Here is a 21,220-nt window from a genome sequence, read left to right as displayed (position 1 = left end):
TGGTCTTTAGCAAGTATTTGCTTTGCCATAATTGTCCACATTATCAAACTATAGTGGAATTTACATGATCAGTTATTTAGATCAAGATTCCGCTGGTTTGTTTCAAAGTTAATTGTTGTTTTCGTCATTGTTTTGAGGCTGAGTGCAAGCATGTTTGCTCAAACACATGATTGGCTCTAAATGGGAATCAAGCGTAATAATTGTATCAACTGAGATGGACAATATTAGACGTCTATCCAGCATATTGCATTGTGCAAAAATTGTGATATTTCTACTTGTATTTTGATTGGTATCTCCCCCTCTCTCATGCAGGACATTCTAGAGTTTATCGACAGTAGCTGCAATGGTTTCCTGAGTAATATTTGTCTGGTGATTGCTTCTTTCAAGGATCTGTTTGTCAATAGACAAGCTGGCAAGTGAGTCTAGCAACTTTATTTGCCTTCTTGCATTTTCGTATCTAAACTATGACTTCTGATTGTAACTATGACCATAACTATAACTGTAACTATAACTAGAATGTCTATTTTCAACAAATACACTCTCACACACACACACACCCTAAAATATTCATTTATCAATGTTCGGCGCCGCGCCTGAGGAGTGGACATTTGTGATAATTTTCTTGCATGCTGGATTTAAAATGTCATTCCAGTTATATACATATTGAAAAGAACAATGAAGAAGCATTGTAAAATCATGTGCATGTGGTGAACATGTTAGAGTGTAAATTTGCAATGACATTGATACCATTGTTGTCTATTCCAAGTCATGTTTGTATCCATGTAATGTCATTTCCATTGATGGCAAATACTATGAATAATACAGTATGTATGTATTTTTCAACTTAAGTTTATATACTTACAGCATTGAGACTACTATAAAAAAAGAAAATTTTATCGCAATGTAGTAATCATATTCCTTTTATGTAATGATATCTCCTCGCGTGCCTGTCCTACTCTTACCAGGGTATGTAGATCCCCAAGTTTCTGTCTTGCTACCTAATGATAGTGCCATTGTGTCAATCCTGTGCTCTTTGATACCACTCATGTCCCCTGTCTGACACAGCGCCGAGGACCAGGAGGCCTTACAGCAGGTGGCCCACACCAAGCTTGGAGAGTTTGTGGACTCCAGGATGCAGCACTACTTTGGCTGCATCCAGGACCGCATCCAGGCAGAGGTTGGTGACGTCATCCTAACTAAGATAGATCACCCTCTTTTCGTAGTCCCTCCTCTTTTTCTCCCTCCCCCCCCCCCCCCCATCCCCTTCCTTTACCCCAATTCCTCAGTCCTTCCCATGCACATACCTCCTAATTTCAACCCAGGGCCATGTTTCATAAAGCTGTTCGTAAAGTTACGCATGACTTTACGAACGGCAGGAATATGAAATACCAATATGTGTTCCCATTTTTTTTTTTCTTACATTGTAACAAAGTATGACTGTATGTCAATATTTCATTTGCATTGGGGGAAAAATACACTTTCAATTGAAAAACAAAATGTGTTAAAATGTAAGAATAATCATTATAATCATCTGCAAATTTCAACTTTAGCTATTGAAATAACAACGATTAGGAAATCCACTCTTCTTGCAATATTAAAGTTGTTTGTAACTTTACGAACAGCTTTATGAAACAGGGTCAAGCATACTTTGTGCCCATCCATCCAAAGAATATTTTGATAGGACATTCTGACCCAGCTCTCCTCCTGGCATCCTATTTTAACTCACTCTCCTTTCCCTCTTATCTCTGTGCTAGTTACTTGTTTGGGGTTTTTTGTTTTTTGTTTTTGTTTTTTTTTTTTTGGTGTTGTTTTTTTTTTTCAGGGGGGGTCTTCAGGGCAATGTCAGACAAATGCTATTCACCGTGAAATGAAAGTGATTGTTACTTTCTAGGATTGACATGTGTAGAGAGAACATCACACAAGATTGTAATGCTTTAAAGGACATGTTTTCTTTATTATAGGTTTTTATGCAACATCATCATGAACCCTCCAAACCTCTTGATATTCTCGATTTTGGATATCTGTCACATCAAGGGTGCAATATCTACACGCTAGTTGTGTGCAGATGTAATAGATGTGCACAAATACTCAACAGCTCTTGATTTTTGTAAGATTTTCAGAAATCATATCTTTCACCACTTCTCTGCTTTTGTTTTCCATTAGTGATTCCTTGAATTGCTAATGGAATTTTCATAAATGTTCGCAAAATTTATCTCTAGTACTAGTATATCTGTGCAAGGCAGAAAGAAAGCAACAACAAAAAGCCAAGCACTCAAACTGAATATCACTGTTGACTTTGTAGAAGGCGTCTGTTGAGAACTCTCTCCTGGTGAGGGCACTAGACAGGTTTTTCAGACGCCTCCAGGCGGTCCATCGGCTGCTGCCGGAACTCCAGATCCTGCAGCGGGGGGCCAAGATTGTTGCTGAAGCAGCGAGGGACAGGGCACTGTACTACGGAGAGGGACTCAAAAAGCATTTTGCAGGTGTGTTAGTTAATTAACCCTTTGAAGACTAGTCCAGAGTATACTCAGGCAGGTGTCTATGGGTAATGCATGTTAAAGCAAAATCAGCCTGTCCTCAATGGGTTAAGTCAGGGTTAAGTCAGGAAAAGCCTGAATTACTGTACTTAACACAGAATATTAGGGTGAGAGAGTACCAAAGTGATAATGTCACAATCTTCCTTACAGCTTTTAGTGCTGGTTCCAAACAAGATATTGTTGCACAAGGCTTTAGGCAGTGGTTGCAACTGGGTGCGAGCATGGTTAGTAACCATTGTGTTCACAGATATTCAGACTACGCGAGGTTGCTAAGAGCCAGTTTCCGTGGCAATAAATGGTATGACACCACATTTAGGTACTCTAGAGAATGTGAGGATGGATGAGAAAAACTACAAGATGCCCTCTGAAAGAAGTAGATGTAGGGAAAGATTGATCATGTGATTATGAAATTAAAGATAATATAAAGTTTTGGTACCTCAAAAGTTTCCCTGAATTTTCTTGTCTTAGTTTGTGTTTCAGGTTAAAGTACCTTTCATATAACTAACACTGTAAGACTTACTCGCCCCAAAGTGCTCTCATGTCTTAGCAATCATGCAATAATGGTTTCGTACCAGAGCCGGAGAATCAATATACAGTACACGTATTATACGAAACCATTACTGCATGCATGGTAACTGCGACCAGCAGCCCCATACGCATAGCTAAATGGGGCTGCGCATTGTAGCATTCAGGATCATGACAGACGTAGTATCGCAGGTAAATATCAACTTAAAATCCACAAATTTCTTCAATTTGAAGACTCACCAGTTAAGTTGAAGTATTGAAAACAGGCTTCGGGCAACGTTTGGTTCTGCCAATAGTCCCTTTCTGTTCGAATTGATGACTGAATGTGACTCGGTCGAGAGGACCTTGGGAGAGCTACACTGAATCGACGGCCAGCGCATGCGCACACAGACATCTTATCCGTTCATGGATTTGAAATTTGCGCTGACCGTCAATTCCGTGTAGCTCTCCCAAAGTCCTCTTGACCGAGTCACATTCAGTCATCAATTCGAACAGAAAGGGACTATTGGCAGAACCAAACGTTGCCCGAAGCCTGTTTTCAATACTTCAACTTAACTGGTGAGTCTTCAAATTGAAGACATTTTTAGATTTTAAGTTGATATTTACCCGCGATAATACGTCTGTCGTAATCCTGAATGCTACAACGCGCAGCCCCATTGCGCTATGCGTATGGGGCTGCTGGTCGCAGTTAATTGCATGATTACTAAGACATGAGAGCACTTTGGGGCGAGTAAGTCTCACAGTGTTAGTTATATGAAAGGTACTTTAACCTGAAACACAAACTAAGACAAGGAAATTCAGGGAAACTTTTGAGGTACCAAAACTTTATATTATCTTTAAGCAATATCAGTCATGTTGTGTGTTGAATGTTTGTTTTTCTGGCTAGCCCTGGAAAGGCGTCAGTCACCGTTAAAGGCATACCTTACCATTTGCAGATGAAACAAAAACCCAGCTTTGGCGCTTCAAAATACATTTAAAACGGAGTTAGGGATAGAAATAGCCAATGTGAAAATGTTAATCAGTGTAATCAATGTCAAGTATTGTTGAATATACATAATGTGAACAATGGTTATAATAAGATTGTTTCTAGAATAAACTGTCAACAGTTATGGTTGAGTGAGAAAAATAGTGATATCTCCTTATATTTTAGGCTTTATTGCGAAGTTTTTCTGTGGTAGGATGTTTTGTGATACAACTGACCTACACATACAGTATGCATCAAATGTGATAACTGGAACATTTTGTAAATCACTGCTCCAAACAGTAAACAGTACCTTTAACACATCCAAACAGCGACCACTGACTACAAATTTTGCAGTTGCCATATGCAGGGTTTTTAACTTATTGATGACAGTTTGATATTGCTACAAGACGCATTTCCCATAGATTCCTGCCCGAGTATACTCAGGACTCATCCTCAATGGCACCACATAAAGATAGCCTACACTGTCAACAAAGTTTGGGTGGGTGCATGTTGTTCGTTACTTGTTTTGTTTACTGGCGTTTGCAGTCAAGTGCTAAATATAGAGCTTACGGGATTCTGACAGAACAAGTCAGCTTTTTCTTTCATGTAGAGGACTCTATTACATTTATTCATAATGAGGTAATTCCCAGTACTTTTCCTTCATTCTCTCTTTATATTTTTGACATTTAAACATCAAGTGCATTTGGTTTTGCTTATGGTTTGATGTGCCATAACAAGAAGGGAAGGACTAAGGAACAAAAAGAAAAGACAAAAAGGTGAAATGTTAGGCTTTTAGGCAGTGAAAAGATGAAAATTGTACATATCATTCTATTTTAGTGTTTTAATTATGTGTGCGTTTGAATCCCAGAATGCATCACCGACATTCGTCAGACGCTTTGCGCACCGAGGATGGCTGGAAAGCAGGACGCCCCCAACCTGTCAGAGCTGGTCAATGTGACCTCGTCTTCTGTGATTGACCAGGTCAAGCTGGTACTCACCAATCTCAAGGTATGGACTTTGTTTGTTAGGTTGGGTTTTGTGTTCTTTTTTTTTAAAAACTGCAGCAGTAACCTACCAATTTAGGGGGGGCGTGGTTTCTTGGGTACACCGGGTATTCTTTCTTGATGTGAATGTGGTCCTCAAAAAGACCCACTCAATCTAGAGTTTGCAAGATTGACTGTAAGGTTATGGTTACCAAAATAACAAGTTTAGTTGGCCCGATTTAGGACCACACTTACATTCAAGAGAGCATACATTTTATTTATTTTATTTTATTTATTTCAATATTCTTTTAGCAGGGTAGCCCTTTCAGTTGGTTAACTGTTCTACCAAGGGGCCCTGCTTACATTATGTACAGATAAAAATGTCATGATCATCAAAGTAAAGTACAAACAATGAAATAACTTATACTACAAATGAACCACTACACCAAAACAAATATACAAACAAACTCAAACATTAATACAATTACAGCTTAATAACAGCTTGATACATTATGTACCATGAAACCACCTATCACTTTTGACCATGCATTAAATGTTGCAATAGCTCTTGCTTAATGAGTCATAAATTTCTTTTGTAGCTACCTTCTTTTAATGCCAATAAAAATCTACTTTTCTGTGCAAATTAACATCAACCTGTAAAATCTGTCACCTTTCTGCTGTCGTACAAACTTGTATATACATTGTATATGTTTACAGATTTCTAATTGCACCTGTCTCGTAAGTACTGCATGACACTATTGTCTCCCCTTGATGAGATTAAAGAACATAAGCTTCATATTTTGCATCGCAGACCCTTCACACAAGACACATTCCTGCTTTATCTGGACTGCCTTTATGACCATCAACATATATATTTGCTGCATTCACACAGGCGTTCCTGGCGCAGGACATCACGTTCGCCAACGCGACCTTCTTTGTGACCACGTACCCCTCCCAGGTGGTGCGCGAGGGTCTGCTGGTGGACTTCCTCAGACACTGCTTCCAGACATGTCGGGTGAGCGGTTCCAACATCCAGCAGGACCTATTCAATGCCCTTTTTACCCTATTTCCAGTCACTTAGGATATCTAACAAAGTGATCCTAATAAAAGTTGTGGCCTGTCGCTTTTTATTATGGCTGCTTTTTTTTTAGGGGGGGGGGTAGGGGGATATCTCCACCACGTCAAGATAAATTTTCATCAAATTACTTTAAAACAAGGAATTTTCGCTTGCATTTTAATTTTTAAATTAAAATGCACACGAAAGCTTTTGTCTACACTACATGCATTGAATTCGCGAAAATTTCATGCCACGAAAAAGGCTGTCGGCTCCAATTCGCAAAAATTTCATACCGCGAATATATCATGTTTTACAGTAACTTTGAATTCCTCTAAGAATTATAATCATGTTCTTTCACATATTTCATAGGAGGTTCTATAAAAGTGCTATATTTTGCGACATTTTTGTTTCCATGAATTTTGCAAGTAGACTGATATGTCCAAAATTAACAACTCGAAGAAGTACGGCCACCCATAGCGCAAGTACAGTGTGCATCATATCGGAAGTAGGATCTCACAATTTTTCTCACAAAGAGAGATAAGACTTCTTTCACATTCCATTAGTGTGGTTCTTGATTGCAAAATTCAAGCACTCGCAAATTGTCTAACAAAATTTAGAAATGTCACACTCGCAAAATATATGGCAAATATGGGTACAGTAATTTACAGCTATCTCTCATCAGCATCATAATGTTTGTTGCTATGGCTACTCCTCTTTCCTCCTACAGAATCTGTGCGAGGGTAGAGGAGAAAAGGGTTCGGCTCCTCCAACACTCATCCTCATCCTATCCAGACTTCTGGTGGACTTTGAGACAACTCACATCGTCCAGCTGGTAAGCCTTCACGGGACACCTTAAGGCACATAATTTTTCTTCACAACCTCCCACCTATATGCACACTGATGTCGCTACATTTCAAACATTAGTGGTTTCAAAGAGAATGAACATATTTCAAAGCAATTTTAAAGGAAATAGATTTTGATGCCACTGTACATAAAACATTTTTGTAAGATTAAAACGTTTTCAGCACCTTTTTTGTCCCCGCCGAACGAGTTCGAGCAGGGGACTATGAAACGGGCTCCGTACGTGTGTGTGTCCGTGTGTCCGTCCGTCCGTCCGTCCGTGTGTCCGTCCGTCCGTCCGTCCGTCCGTGTGTCCGTGTGTGCGTCCGTGTGTGATCAAAATCTTCAATTTGCTACTTCTCTGTCATTTATGAGCCAATTTTGATTCTGTTTGCTTTATACGATAGCACTACATGGGAGCTTTGAAACTTCTACACAGAATTTCAGTCGTGACCTTTGACCTTGACCTTTGACCTATATTGTACATTTTGCTACAAAATGCTACTCCTTCGCCATTTCTAACCCGATTTCGATTCCGTTTGCTTTATGTGATGGCACTAGGTGAGGGCTTCAAAACTTCTACACAGAATTTTGACCTTTGACTTCTTTGACCTTTGACCTTGATTTTTTGACCTATATTGTACATTTTGCTACAAAATGCTACTCCTTCGCCATTTCTAACCCGATTTCGATTCCGTTTGCTTTATGTGATGGCACTATGTGAGGGCTTCAAAACTTCTACACAGAATTTTGACCTTTGACTTCTTTGACCTTTGACCTTGATTTTTGACCCATATTGTACATTTTGCTACGAAATGCTACTCCTTCGCCATTTTTAACCCGATTTCGATTCCGTTTGCTTTATATGATGGCACTAGTTGAGGGCTTCAAAACTTCTACACAGAATTTTGACCTTTGACCTCTTTGACCTTTGACCTTGATTTTCGACCTATATTGTGCATTTTGCTACAGAATGCTACTCCTTCGCCATTTCTAACCCGATTTCGATTCCGTTTGCTTTATGTGATAGCACTAGGTGAGGGCTTCAAAACTTCTGCACAGAATTTTGACCTTTGTCTTCTTTGACCTTTGACCTTGATTTTTGACCTATATTGTACATTGGCTACAAAATGCTACTCCTTCGCCATTTCTAACCCAATTTCGATTCCATTTGCTTTATGTGATGGCACTAGGTGAGGGCTTCAAAACTTCTACACAGAATTTTGACCTTTGACTTCTTTGACCTTTGACCTTGATTTTTTACCTATATTGCATATTTTGTTACAAAATGCTACTTCCGGCGGGGACATATGTTACGCACCGCGTAATTTCTACTTTTCCTTGTTTTGTTTGCTTTTCATTTCTTTTGGTCGTGCTTGAACAAATTGACTTGTACCTTATAACAGATTCATCAAACAAAAAAAAGGAAGAAATTGTTACACAGACATTTCAAATCAATAATTGTTGGTCTAGAAGCTGTTAATTTATCTTTTCTTGTATGAATTCTTTGAGGGAAATCACTGTATTTTCTTGTCACCAGCTTGGTACGTGCAATGCCCAGTTCATGATAGAGGACAGCAGGGGGTTGTCCCAGACTTCGACTCTGTGTGCGGAGGCCAAAGAGGGGGCTCAACAGCTTCTGAACCACTACGTCAAGGCGCAGGGCCTCCAGATATCTCAGGTAAATTGCCGCTTCACTCCCACGTTCACCTGACTCTCACTGAGTGCTGTCATCTCACAACCAACGAGGACAGTGTTTCAGATTAGTGCCTACAACTCAACCATTGTGCCTTTTCTTAATCTAGTAACACCTATACTTGATTGTACACACAAAGGTCATTGGAAACTGCCTTTTGGGGTGACATTGGTCACGAAAAACTTGCTATATCTCAGCAAGCATGCCCCCAATTTTTGCGATAAAGGTCTCGAAATGTGCGCAATGTGAAAGAAAAAAGTCATGAAATTTTAGCCCCCCAAATTTTTGCAATTTAAAATTACCACGAAAAATGCTAAGGAGGGGCGTATTTATCCCCCGCGCTACATGGAGTTAAGTAGCTGAAAAGCAATAACAAGTCATTTAAAATGTCTGTTCTTTTTCAGATGTTACGCAAAAGTGTTGAGACTCGAGACTGGCTGAACACCATCGAGCCGCGCAATGTGCGTGCGGTCATGAAGCGTGTCGTTGAGGACATCACGGCGATTGACAGCAACGTGGGCTCCCTCTACGAGGAGGGGACGCGCAAGGCGCACAGCAGCGATTCCAGCAAGCGCACGTTTCAGAGCTTCAGCGTCTCTCGGCAACAGAGGACCCAGAGGAACTACACCCCAAGGCACGTATTGCCCCACCGAATTTAGGATTGTATATGTATACAAATAGTATACTACTAATGAATGTTTGTGAGTGCAATGGACAGAATATTTCATGAGGTGAAAGATGAAATGATCCATTCAACGAGGCGCAGCCAAGTTGAATGGATCAATAATTTCATCTTTTACTGAATGAAATAAGCTATCTGTCGCATGAATGAAAAACATTTATTGTTTGTTTTATATAACACCTAAAAATGGATCCTTGTCATTTAATGTTTTATGAATTTAGAAACAAGAGAGAAGGTACGGGATCTGAGATCGAGAGAGTGCTCACTGAGCGCTTTACGCTAGCACGCTGTCGCATACACAATGCAGACACAAGCGTTTGTGCATGAAGCGAATCGTATGGATCCAAGATTGCACAGTAAATGGAGCCACAGTTGCACGAATGATGACATAATAGTAAAATGGAACGAATGATCAATAGCAAATTAAACAACCAATCAAATGACAAGGATCTATCTAGGTGTTATATAATAAAAGATCATGACTGTGGAATCTTGTTTCATTGCACGAGTAAAGGCCATTTGCCATTCTTTTACACAACACCTTGGACGTCAAAGAGTGCGGTCCAAGCCAAGACTTGACTATTTTATTGCAGCAGTGGCAACCACTTCTCAGGAGCGCCAAACAGTTCAGTAGCAAAGAACGGAAGAGCTTGATATAACTGATTGAGTGCATGCTGGAAAATGCATATTACAACATCAGAGGAGTGCAATGGTGCAGTGATGCAAAACTGCAAGTTTAAGTCTCTCGTGGGACTATGGGAGTAAATATACTGTAAAAGCCATCATTTTCATGTAGAGATATTTTCGCGAGTGAGGAGGTCGCAGACATTTTCGCATATTGTTGTTATTGCTATTTGACACTGAGGCACTAAAATGCCTGTCTGTTCACTCCGCCACTTTATGCAATGAAGTGGGTATATTTTTAGCATGTTGTTAGATTCATGGCCCCACAGTAATTCGCAAAATTTGTGAAAATTAAACCCTCTTGAAAAGAACAGCATTAAGTAAATGGATGATGTCAGAGCACACTACGCAAAACTGCTCAACAAAAAGTTGCGCACCAAACAGTGACAATGTGCAATGGTAGATTTTAACAACTGTCACATGATGAACAGTTGACCAATCGGGTATCAAGAATCTTTTTAGAAGTATGATACTGGCCAGCATTACTGGAACTGATGAGAGGTAACCCAAAGAGTAATTGGATGATAAAATCCCAATACCCCTGGGCAAAATGTGACAGAAATAGTAAACCCCACTTGTATACCTTGACCCAAAAGGGTGCCTCAGTCATTGTGTTTTCAGGTTGTCTACCTGTCAGTGTGTGTCCCAGATCTTGTTTTTTTTAAAAAATATCATATTCAATGGATTTTGGACCGTGGATGTTACATGAGGTCTAGATGCACTGATTAAATTGTAGGCAAGTCCCTCATTGTTATAACAAAATTATGGTTGAAAATGGCACTTTCAGCTGTAATTTCAGACAGGAATGTTCAGTGGTATTGTAATATGCCTGAATGGACAGAATTAAGTAAGTATTTACTTGAAATGGGAGTGATGAAAGTGCAAAGGTCAAGGTCAGAGGTCACTGTACTTTTGCCACAACAACAAAACAAAAATAAATGAAAGATGCCATATCCAAAGCCATTACATCAGTTGATAGGAGTGTATAGTTATTGTGTAATGTGGTGGACAAGGATAGAAATGAATAGACAATAACTCGCCTTGGAGGTCACAAGTTAGATCAAGGGTCAGTCTCTGGGTCACTGTACGTTTGAGGAATTTTGTCGTGTCCATCATTTCGTTTTCCATGTCAACAGGAAGCAGCTTTTTAATTTGTTGGCTTTACCTCCTGGTGTGCATTTGAAATGCATCCAAAACCACAGTGCAGTGAAAAGCTTGAAAAGGAGTCTGTGTAAATAATTCCACAGACTACTATAAACTGCAGTTTACTGCACAGTTGAAATATGATGACTCACCAACAAGCTGGATCCTGGATATCGCTAACCTCCTTGCCCAGATGAACAGTTTGCAATTGCTGGTCAGCGTCTTGACTGACAAAAAAATATGCTGGTAGCAAAGGGATGATCATTCATATCAACGAACGTCCACGTAGAAGTAATGAGCTGTCATGTTTGCGTGTCATATATTTGTCTACGAAGAGGGATCTATCTGCTCATGAGTGTATGTCCGAAAAGTAAAAATGAAAAGTGAAAAAAAATGAAGTGAAATTGGGTGTGATACAAGTGAATTGCAGCTGAACTGTTAATACCAATATCCAGTCACAACTTGTGTATATAATTTCTCTTTGAGCTTATTGACCATTGACCTTCGACCTTTGACCCTGCAGTACCACCTTTGACACGAGCCTGATGAGCAATATCCAGAAGCTCTTCTCTGAGCGGATCGAGATCTTCAGCACGGTGGAGTTCTCCAAAGTGTCCGTCGTCACGGGGATCATCAAGATCAGCCTAAAGGTTGGTAGCACCAGTAAGAGTCCTCTTCAGACAGAGAGGGATTTCACACAGCAAAAAGATGTCGCTCGTAAACGAGTTGAAGTTTCATCTGATGCAATTCACTTTTCTTTTCTTTTCTTTTTTTTCATCTGATGGCAAATAAGAGAATCATACTACTGTAATGATGCTTTTAGGGGGAAAAATGGTAACAGTTTGTGGTCTGGAGGTGTTTCCAATCAATCTTTGCTTGATTTTCGGTGCACGCTACTTGTCCTGGTGACATCTAAAACACATTTTCAGAGGCAGAGCTTTGCCCGACCATCTTTGTCCTACAACCATTAAACTGTTCTCGTATCAGATACTGCATAAGCTGCATGTGTGTATGTACAAACCTTCAACATTCATGTATATCAAGAGATGCATGCCTGAATGATCATGGGGTGTGGCACATCCGGCTCTTCTTCCAGCTCCTCTCTGGAACAGCTCTCAGAGGCACGATTAGAAACGAGATCTTCTTGTCGTCCGAAAGCCCTCATATGTGGTTCTCGACCTCCATCTTGCTATAGCTCATGTGACGTGGCATAATTATATTATCTTTACCACAAGGTCTCGGGGTCGAAAATGCTGGCAGTTGTGACCAGTTTTCAAAGTTATGCCATCCCAACCACCCCTCCCCCCCCATACCTCTATAAATACCCATCCCATTGATTTGATGACCACTTACAAAAATACTTGTAAGCAGTTCAGCATTTGTCTCTTCCTTGTAATATAATTTTGGTCATTAATATGTTGTATACTTACAACGTGTGCTTTTGACAAAATATTTCTCTATAAAGAAGAATGAGATCGGAAACTTGCCATACAGTCTACATTCTACCTAGTAATGACTTTCAAGGTGTTTCTTGGGTTTTCTTAGTTTTTGTTTTGTGGATTTTGTGTAACAAGTTAGCTTTGTATTAATAAAAAGACTTCATTATATATATTTTTTTTTACAAAAAAAAATCATGTGATTCTGAATTCTTTTAACATAACTTGCATCAAAGCAATATTACTTTAAAAGAGAATGAATGTTCATCACAGCTCTTCTTCTTCTTCTTTTTTTTTGATATACGATGTAGTATGTTGATTGTACAACAATGTAAATGTCATAATTTATTGTCCCCGCCGAACGAGTTCGAGCAGGGGACTATGAAACGGGCTCCGTACGTGTGTATGTCCGTGTGTCCATGCGTGTGTGCGTCCGTGTGTGATCAAAATGCTACAAAATGCTACTCCTTCGCCATTTCTAACCCGATTTCGATTTTGTTTGCTTTATGTGATGGCACTAGGTGAGGGCTTCAAAACTTCTACACAGAATTTTGACCTTGATTTTTGACCTATATTGTACATTGGCTACAAAATGCTACTCCTTCACCATTTCTAACCCGATTTCGATTCCGTTTGCTTTATGTGATGGCACTAGGTGAGGGCTTCAAAACTTCTACACAGAATTTTGACCTTTGACCTTGATTTTTTACCTATATTGTATATTTTGCTACAAAATGCTACTTCCGGCGGGGACATATATTACGCATGGCTCGACACTAACTTTTTTGTTTGGTGGCCCGATGGGGCCACCAAAATCCTTAATTTCAAATTTTTGGTGGCCCCAGAGAAAAATTTGGTGTCCCGAAAGAAAAACAATAAAAAACATTAAAAGTCCTTTTTTCTAATGAGTCAAATATTTAAGTTTTATGATAGTAAGAATTAGAAGTTGGACATATCTGCTCATAAATAAACTTCAACAAACTTGCAACACTCACTCTCAGGCACTCATTCAGTCCTTTTCATCCATCCTTTAAACAAATTTAAGTGCTAATTTCCGGCGCAAAAAGTTGCGAATTTATTGACATACTTTTCAAAAAATTTTGGTGGCCCGAGGCGGGCCACCAAATTTGCCCTTTTTTAAAATTTGGTGGCCCGACTTTCATTATTGGTGGCCCCGGGCCACCGGGCCACCGTTAGTGTCGAGCCCTGTATTACGCACCGCGTAATTTCTACTTTTCCTTGTTCATGATGAAATAAGTTTTCAATACCCTTTCTTATTTTAAATGTGATAGTGCTTAACCTGTTTAGGATGAGTCCAGAGTATACTCGGGCAAGTGTCTATGGGAAATGCGTGTTGTAGCAAAATCAGTCCGTCCTCAACGGGTTAAGATTATGGAGAAAGACAGCACAAACACAAATGATTTGATAGGGAATATCACCATGTTTTCACACCAGATGACCATCTTGGAGAAACGAGTGGTGAACACGAGATAATGGGGCTTACGATGGTCACTGGAAATAAATGATGCTTTCTATTATTGTAGAATGCAGGATTCTTCACTGTATAGAATTTTCTTCATTAATGCTTGTTTCAGGCATAAGTACACCAGTTATCAAGGAACATTTTAGTCTGGGTGCGAAAGTCATTTTGGGGGGCCTAACCTTGTTTTTACTGTCTGTCCAATGTTCTGCTTTGTTTGTTTTCTTTGTGTTTTTTTATTGTTTCATCCTATTTTGAGGGTGCTGAATGCAAATCTGGATGATGTAACTCTTGCATCCTTGAGGGTTATGAGAAATTTCACCAAAAAACATTGGGCGGATAGTAAAACAAGGTTCAACCTCTGGCACCCAGACTATGTAGAATGATGTTAATGATCTGTCCTGTGATGTATGATTGTTTGTATCTCTCTCTCTGTCTTCCCTCTTTTCGCCCTTTGGCAGACTTTTCTGGAGTGCGTGAGGCTGAAGACGTTTGGACGGTACGGCCTGCAGCAAATCCAGGTGGACACACACTACCTCAACCTCTACCTCTGGCGGTTTGTGTCCGACGAAAAGTAAGTGGGACCAGAACGAGTCATCATAACAGGGGCACCTCGCTTTTACAAGGACCTGAAAAACCATGAAAATTATCTCGTTGTATCAGGTTCCTCACTGTATCAGAACACAAAGAACAAAGAAACATAACATCGCTGGGGCGACAAGACCTCGTATCTACAAAATGTCAAATGTTCAGGAGAGCAAAAAAAACATGGCAGCCAAAGCACTGTATCAAATGGGAGAGCCTTTCCTTTGACATGCCGTGGTGGCTTCATTTTAAGGGTAAGACACCTAGGATTTGGACAGGACATCACTTAACTGATTATCTGACCATTAATCCAAAAGAGTCATTTTCACCAAAATTTGAGATACGAGGTCTTGTGGTTCCAGTGACGATAAAGACCCAGGACCTGCAAAATATCCCTGTTGTACAGAGGGTTTTGCTGTTGATATTTAATTCATTTAAAACGACATTCTACTGTACTACTTTCGCATGCTCTGAGGATAGAGTTATCGCTCAGTTATTGTGGACTTATGGGCCCGAATTCAGGAAGGTGGTACAAATGAAACCATGGTTTAAACCATGGACAAAAACCATGGAGCGCCAAGTGTCGCATGGAATATTTTGTTACAAAATCAGTCATTTCATCGATGAAATGATTATTTTTAACGAAATGACAACATTTTGTAACTAAATAAACATTTTGTCCACGAAATGATAATTTCGTTAACGAAACGGTCATTTTGTCCACAAAATGACCAATTTCGTAAAGAAATATTCCATGCGACATTTGGCGCTCCATAGTTTTTGTCCATGGTTTAAACCATGGTTTCATTTGCACCACCTTCGTGAATTCGGGCCTTGGTGTCAAGATCAAGGCAGGTGAAAGGAAGTGAATACTGTGTCAGATCATAAGGCCTGGGGTCAAAGATTTTAGAACATCTTGGAGAATAATTACAGAGGGAATGCAGTCACAAAGGAAAGAAAAATAAAAATGATATGAAACTATCTATCTACATCATATAGATCTCAGCTGCCTTATACAGGCACTGCAAAAAATACATCACATTGTTAATTATTGAAGCTTCCCTTAAATTAATTGGGAGGATGATTCGAAAATACATCTGGTTGTGCAGAATTTCTGCACACATGAAATCTGTGTGTAATGGTTTTCGATATCTACATGTAAAATATTTTGCATCGTATAATTATTTGCATCTTATTAGCATAGCACAGTTTCTCACTTGCCATCTGGTATCAGTAGCATTTGATTTGCCCCTCCCATTTTGTCAAACTATACCATCTACATCACTAGCATCTGATTTGCCATGTCCATTATCTAAAAAAGCCATTCCATCTGCATTTATTTGCATCTAATTTGCATCTGATTTGCATCGGTCAGGTTGGTCCACTTCCTGCTGGATGAGATTGTTGGCAGTGCCGTCCACCGCTGTCTGGACGCAACCCTCATGGAGTCTAGTGTGAGTAGTACTGGTTTAGCACATACACACGCACACGTCATAATACAATTACACATGCAAACATGCATGGATACACACATGCATCGGCACATATATACACACACACCCTTACACATACATGTACACATAGGTATGTACTAACATACTCTAACTACATTCATTTGTGAGGTACTGAGAACAAAAATGTGCAGTTATCGCCTTCATTCAGTCACACTTATGGGGTGTAGAATACAGTTCCCCACAAATCAGTGTGTGTATCCAGATGTTTGCATTTATACACACTAGACACACATGCGCATTCACATGCTTCTCCAATAGTCTTTTGGAGCATTGATATGTCAGCGTGGTGTATGAATATTCCACACCTAATTTTGTCACACCAAAACTGTGGACTCTTTGTGTCCCAATAAATATAAACCCAAATGAATGTCTCTTTGAGATGAAAGACAATTTCCATGACTAATGGTATATGAAAAATATGCATAAGTGAGGGCATTAGTAAGAATTACCAACACCTTTCCAATTACCTTTGGAACAGTCGAACACGTAGGAGGCCATAGCTGGGGTGTTTTGACTGTTTCGATGGTACCAGGTTTAGGTAATTATACTAATGCCAAACAAAATTATGTGTATTGAGTAATGAGGCAGATTTTTGTGGTTTTATAAGATTCTGCGGTGCGCCAGCCATTTTCGCGAATAAACAAAATGATGCCATTTTACATAGACCCACCATGCATCATGATATGAAAGTGATAATGACCAGTCATTATTCTTTGCTAATGATCGGTCGTAAGCAAAATTACTTTTTTGGCAACAAAAAAAATATGACTGGTCGTGTGTACGCTCTCAACCAATCATGTGGTTGGGATCTGCTGCATCATTTTATAATACACGTAATTGATAACCATGATAGACCCGGAAGGGGAACATATGTAGAATGGGCAGTATTTCTGCTCTAGACCAAAGATTACAAGCGTCTATTTATACAGGCATGTATGACGATACATGACGATACTTCATACTTAAATGGCCTGACATATAAGAATGACTCATGTACTTTTATTATGTTTTGTGCGATTCAATCTGACAAAGTAGGACACATACTAGCTTGTTTACCACCAAGCGCTTCCTTGGTGCCTCGAAGAGGACATTTTGTTCTTTTTTTTTCTTTTCTGTTTTTTTAAAGAGCATTTTCTGCTGTCATGGCACATAGTTTTCACAAGCAAAAACAGCACCAACCTGGAGTCATAGCTTACATAATTGATGTTCACAAATGTTTATGAGGGATTTTATGTCAGGTAGATTTTTTTTTTGTGATGGTAGTGTTAAGGCAAGTTCGGGTGTCTTAATACGATTGCCATGATATCAGCTTGTGGCTGCTTCAAAAATAAACGAACAAACAAATAGAATATAAAGAGACCTTTTCCTTGTTAAAAAGTCTTGTGTCTTATGTATACGCCATATATTTAGCGAGTCTAATTTTTTTTTGCAAATTGGGACTTCTCAACAGTATTATAAGTTGTTATATTCACAGTTGTGGAGTGCAACAGTGGACAGAGAAATATACACGTGCACACCGCATTCATGTTGGGATTAGAATTGATATTTTCATGTGTTTAAAAATCTGCACATAGCCCTCAACTCGCATAGTTAGCGAAAAATAAAAATCTTTGCTAAATATGTGGCCACATGCAGTATTCTGAAGCTTAGTCTCTTCAAATTCAGTCTAATGTTTAGAACCTTCTTATACTCATTCTGAATCTTATGTAGCTTGCAGCTTAAAAGCATAATATTATTTTATATGCCGGATGTTAATAAAAAAAGATGTAATACATGTGGCAGTACTTTCATCGACCTGTTGATATTCTTAGCTGTATGAATTTATTAGGAAATCTGATGTCATTTGTGGATTGGTTCAGACAAAGAAAATAAGAAATTGTCTTTATATCTATGAAAATTCAAATAAATTTAGTGATGTTACACATACTCTTAAATCTCAGTGCACCATAAATTATATCATGGCTTTCTGCGAGCTGAAATATATTTCTGGTGTTTGTGTGTGTGTGTGTGTGTGTGTGTGTGTGTGAATTTAATTTCATGTACAAGTGATTCATCTGTGGGTATACACAAATAATCATGTATCCACCAAATTATTCCAGACTCTGCTTATGTGAGATATTCATTTAATAGCACTTTAATGTAACACAGTTGCTCGCCTTTTTTTATTAGGAAGTGAGAAAACACTTCCCCTGGCCTCCTTTCTGTTTTCTTAAAGTTAAAGGAGAAGTCCGCCCTAAAAATCAGTTTGTTGAATAGAACCAGAAAAATGAAGGGAACAACCAAATTCTGACCCCATAGTGTAGCATGTCAGCTCACCTTCCATTTGCTTTGTGCATAAAACTTCATACAGTCTTTCTTTATTCCGTTATTGATGACAGAAAATGTATGATATATATGTATATGATATATATATATATATATATATATATATATATATATATATATATATATATATATATATGTTTGTTTGTTTGTTTTGTAAGCAGGGTTGTATAGAAAAGTATTCACGATTGTAGTAAGGGTGCATGTACTGTACGATTGGAAGTTTGCTTGATGGGAAAGTGAAAATGTCTTATTTTATAGTACAGAGCAAATACAGGATGAATGTATAGATTAGATTAATCTTTCAATTAGATACTCCTAATCCATGTGTCTTTGTTTTGTTTTGTTATGTTTTCTATTTCGTATGTATTGTCTTTTCCACAGATTGTAGAAGTCATATGTGAGCGAGGATGAAGACAAGAAGGAGACATGGCATCAGCAGACACCATTCTACCGATCCATCAACTCTTCATGTCTCATCGTGTTTTTCTGCTCCAAGTGATACAAAATGGGTCTTCACAATAATGAAAAATTATGATTATGAATGACTCAAAGCAAGCGCTTACGTATAGTGTTGCAGTAATCCTGTAGAATTCCTTCAATTCTCGTAAGGCTTTGTGTTTCCAATTTGTATGTGATCATTGGATGAAATTGATACATGCAAGCGTTTACAAGGAATGCTATAATTATGTGATTTGGGATTTTTTTTTTCTTTTTGAATGGTGATGTTTCTCCTCTTAAAAGGCACTCATCAAGAAAGTGTGTCATTGCCAGAGTAAGTGTGATGTAACCTTTTATGCCCCAAATTGCAGAGACTATTGTACGTAGCAGATAGGATATTTATCTCACTGGGCAGGTATGTTCTGAAATGTTATTATGTACTGATAAGGTCAAACAATGGGAGCATGATGTTAATGATGATGCCATTGTAAAGCAAGAGAAATAATGTGAGTATTAAGATATGTAAATGGTGACAAATGTGTATTTGATAATAGCATTTTGTGTACATGTTTATATTTATATGCATACACTGTACTTTCATGTAAATTCCAGAGGATGTAGCATTAGGTCATTCATTAGGCAATCTACATAAATGTTGCAGGCTTACATGAATCATGTGTAATACTGAACGAATTGTTCCGTCATTCTCACTGCCTGCCAAAACCCAGCCTCCATGCGTCTTCAGCAATTTAACCCGTTGAGGTAGAGTCCTGAGTATACTCGGGCAGATGTCTATGGGAAATACGTGTTATGGCAAAATCAGGCCGTTCTTAACGGGTTAAGGGATCACAAATAGTTCACACACTTAAAAATGCCAGAGACCCTCAGACAAATCCTCATATTTTTTGTTTGTTAATTTGTCTGTCTGTTTCTTGTTTAAGGGTGGGTCATTGGTTTTTTTTTTTCTGACTAGCTGATGCTCTGAAGTTTAGATAAGGTCATTTCCTTCCATTATATAAAATACACTCGCATCAAGAAAAGGAAGCACTTTTTCCTATGGTGTAAACACCGTGCACTCCTGTTATAATGAAGTCGTCGGGACTGGTGCTTTTCTTTCATCATATCGAAATTTTGTTTTTTGTTATAGCCGAACAGTAATATATGTAAAGATACACATGTTTAGATGGTAATTTTGGGACCTGGTGGGGTGTTTCATCAAATTAGTCAGTGCTGACAAGTTGTCAGTCTCTGACAATTTTCAGCAAATCCTTGGGTTTTGATTGGCTGAGATGCTCTGGTCCCTGACTGTAACTACAGTTATTGTCAGAGACTGACAATTGTCAGTGCTGACAACTTTCATGAAATGGTACCCCGAATTTCTGCTTTGTTGTAACAAGAATTTCCTTGCAACCCTGTTTGTTATAAAGGCAGTGCACTGTATCATAAATTTGGAATGTGAAGTAGATTGCATATTTCATGTCATTTAATCTCCATATTTTCTATCTTTTGTTTGTCAGAAAGTGATTTACCCCTTAACTTGAGACAGAAGACCCGAAGATAGCTTCTCAACCAAAAGCATTGCACTGCTCCTAACGGCAATAGCTATACTGAGAATTGCGATTCCCTGAAATTATATTCTTTTAATGTAACCTCCACGCAGTGCCAGAGAAAAAGAGAGCTCACATCAGCCGGCAAAATATTCACTATTATATATTCCCGGGTCTATGTTTCTGTGTAGCGATGTTTGTCAGTGGCACTTTTCATCCCATAAGGGTTTTAAAGCTGTGTCGGATACATATGAAACCGTGTTAATGGGGGAACGCACACGCACGCGTACATGCAAATACATGTATCGCGAATCTGCTGGTACAAGTATAACTGTACTACTGTGAAGTTTTGTGCGGAAGTTTGTGTCACAGTTCTTATGAGAGGGCATTATGTCACGCATTTCAAGGTTGGCAGGAACTTGGATATGCAAGTTTTCCTGTCATGTTTTTTTTTTTTTTTTATAAGACACAATGTATTCCTATGTGTTATGTAACCCCCCACCCCCCCCCCCCCCCCAAACCCGGTTGCACCGGCCCCTCTACAATAATGAATAATGTTGTTTTTGTTTTTATTACCGGTACTTACAGAAGGTCCCTTATTCCAATAGTTGAGTCTCTTAATTGGTTTGCTGGAGTCACAAACTGTGTATGTATAATCGTAGCCATGATTTTGAGTCCTGGCAGTAATAAATGGAAGAAATTTATTTATAGTGTCTCATGCTTGGTGTTGTTTTTAGTCATGAGACTCGAGCACCCTGATCAGGTTGGACTTTTCAGTGACAAT

At 38.9% G+C, this 21,220-nt stretch overlaps 1 protein-coding gene across 1 annotated transcript in view; it reads left to right on the top strand.

The window, feature by feature from the left end:
- LOC139739800 (vacuolar protein sorting-associated protein 51 homolog) overlaps window positions 1-20,854 on the top strand; it is a 28,448-nt gene extending 7,594 nt beyond the window's left edge. The window contains exons 9-20 of the mRNA XM_071650393.1: window positions 313-416; window positions 1,066-1,177; window positions 2,303-2,483; window positions 4,895-5,034; window positions 5,902-6,024; window positions 6,794-6,898; window positions 8,447-8,587; window positions 9,007-9,236; window positions 11,635-11,761; window positions 14,489-14,601; window positions 15,988-16,066; window positions 18,833-20,854. Coding sequence (XP_071506494.1) covers window positions 313-416; window positions 1,066-1,177; window positions 2,303-2,483; window positions 4,895-5,034; window positions 5,902-6,024; window positions 6,794-6,898; window positions 8,447-8,587; window positions 9,007-9,236; window positions 11,635-11,761; window positions 14,489-14,601; window positions 15,988-16,066; window positions 18,833-18,862 — 1,485 coding nt within the window. The 3' untranslated portion in view covers window positions 18,863-20,854. The remainder of the gene's footprint in view (window positions 1-312; window positions 417-1,065; window positions 1,178-2,302; window positions 2,484-4,894; window positions 5,035-5,901; window positions 6,025-6,793; window positions 6,899-8,446; window positions 8,588-9,006; window positions 9,237-11,634; window positions 11,762-14,488; window positions 14,602-15,987; window positions 16,067-18,832) is intronic.
- Window positions 20,855-21,220: the final 366 nt, after the last annotated feature.

Source organism: Diadema antillarum, unplaced genomic scaffold (assembly GCF_040938485.1).
Source record: "Diadema antillarum isolate AM-2024a unplaced genomic scaffold, OU_Dant_1.0 seq00000819_RagTag, whole genome shotgun sequence".
Taxonomy (NCBI): domain Eukaryota; kingdom Metazoa; phylum Echinodermata; class Echinoidea; order Diadematoida; family Diadematidae; genus Diadema; species Diadema antillarum.
Note: the sequence above shows the minus strand (reverse complement) of the source record. Positions and strands in the feature narration are given on the sequence as shown.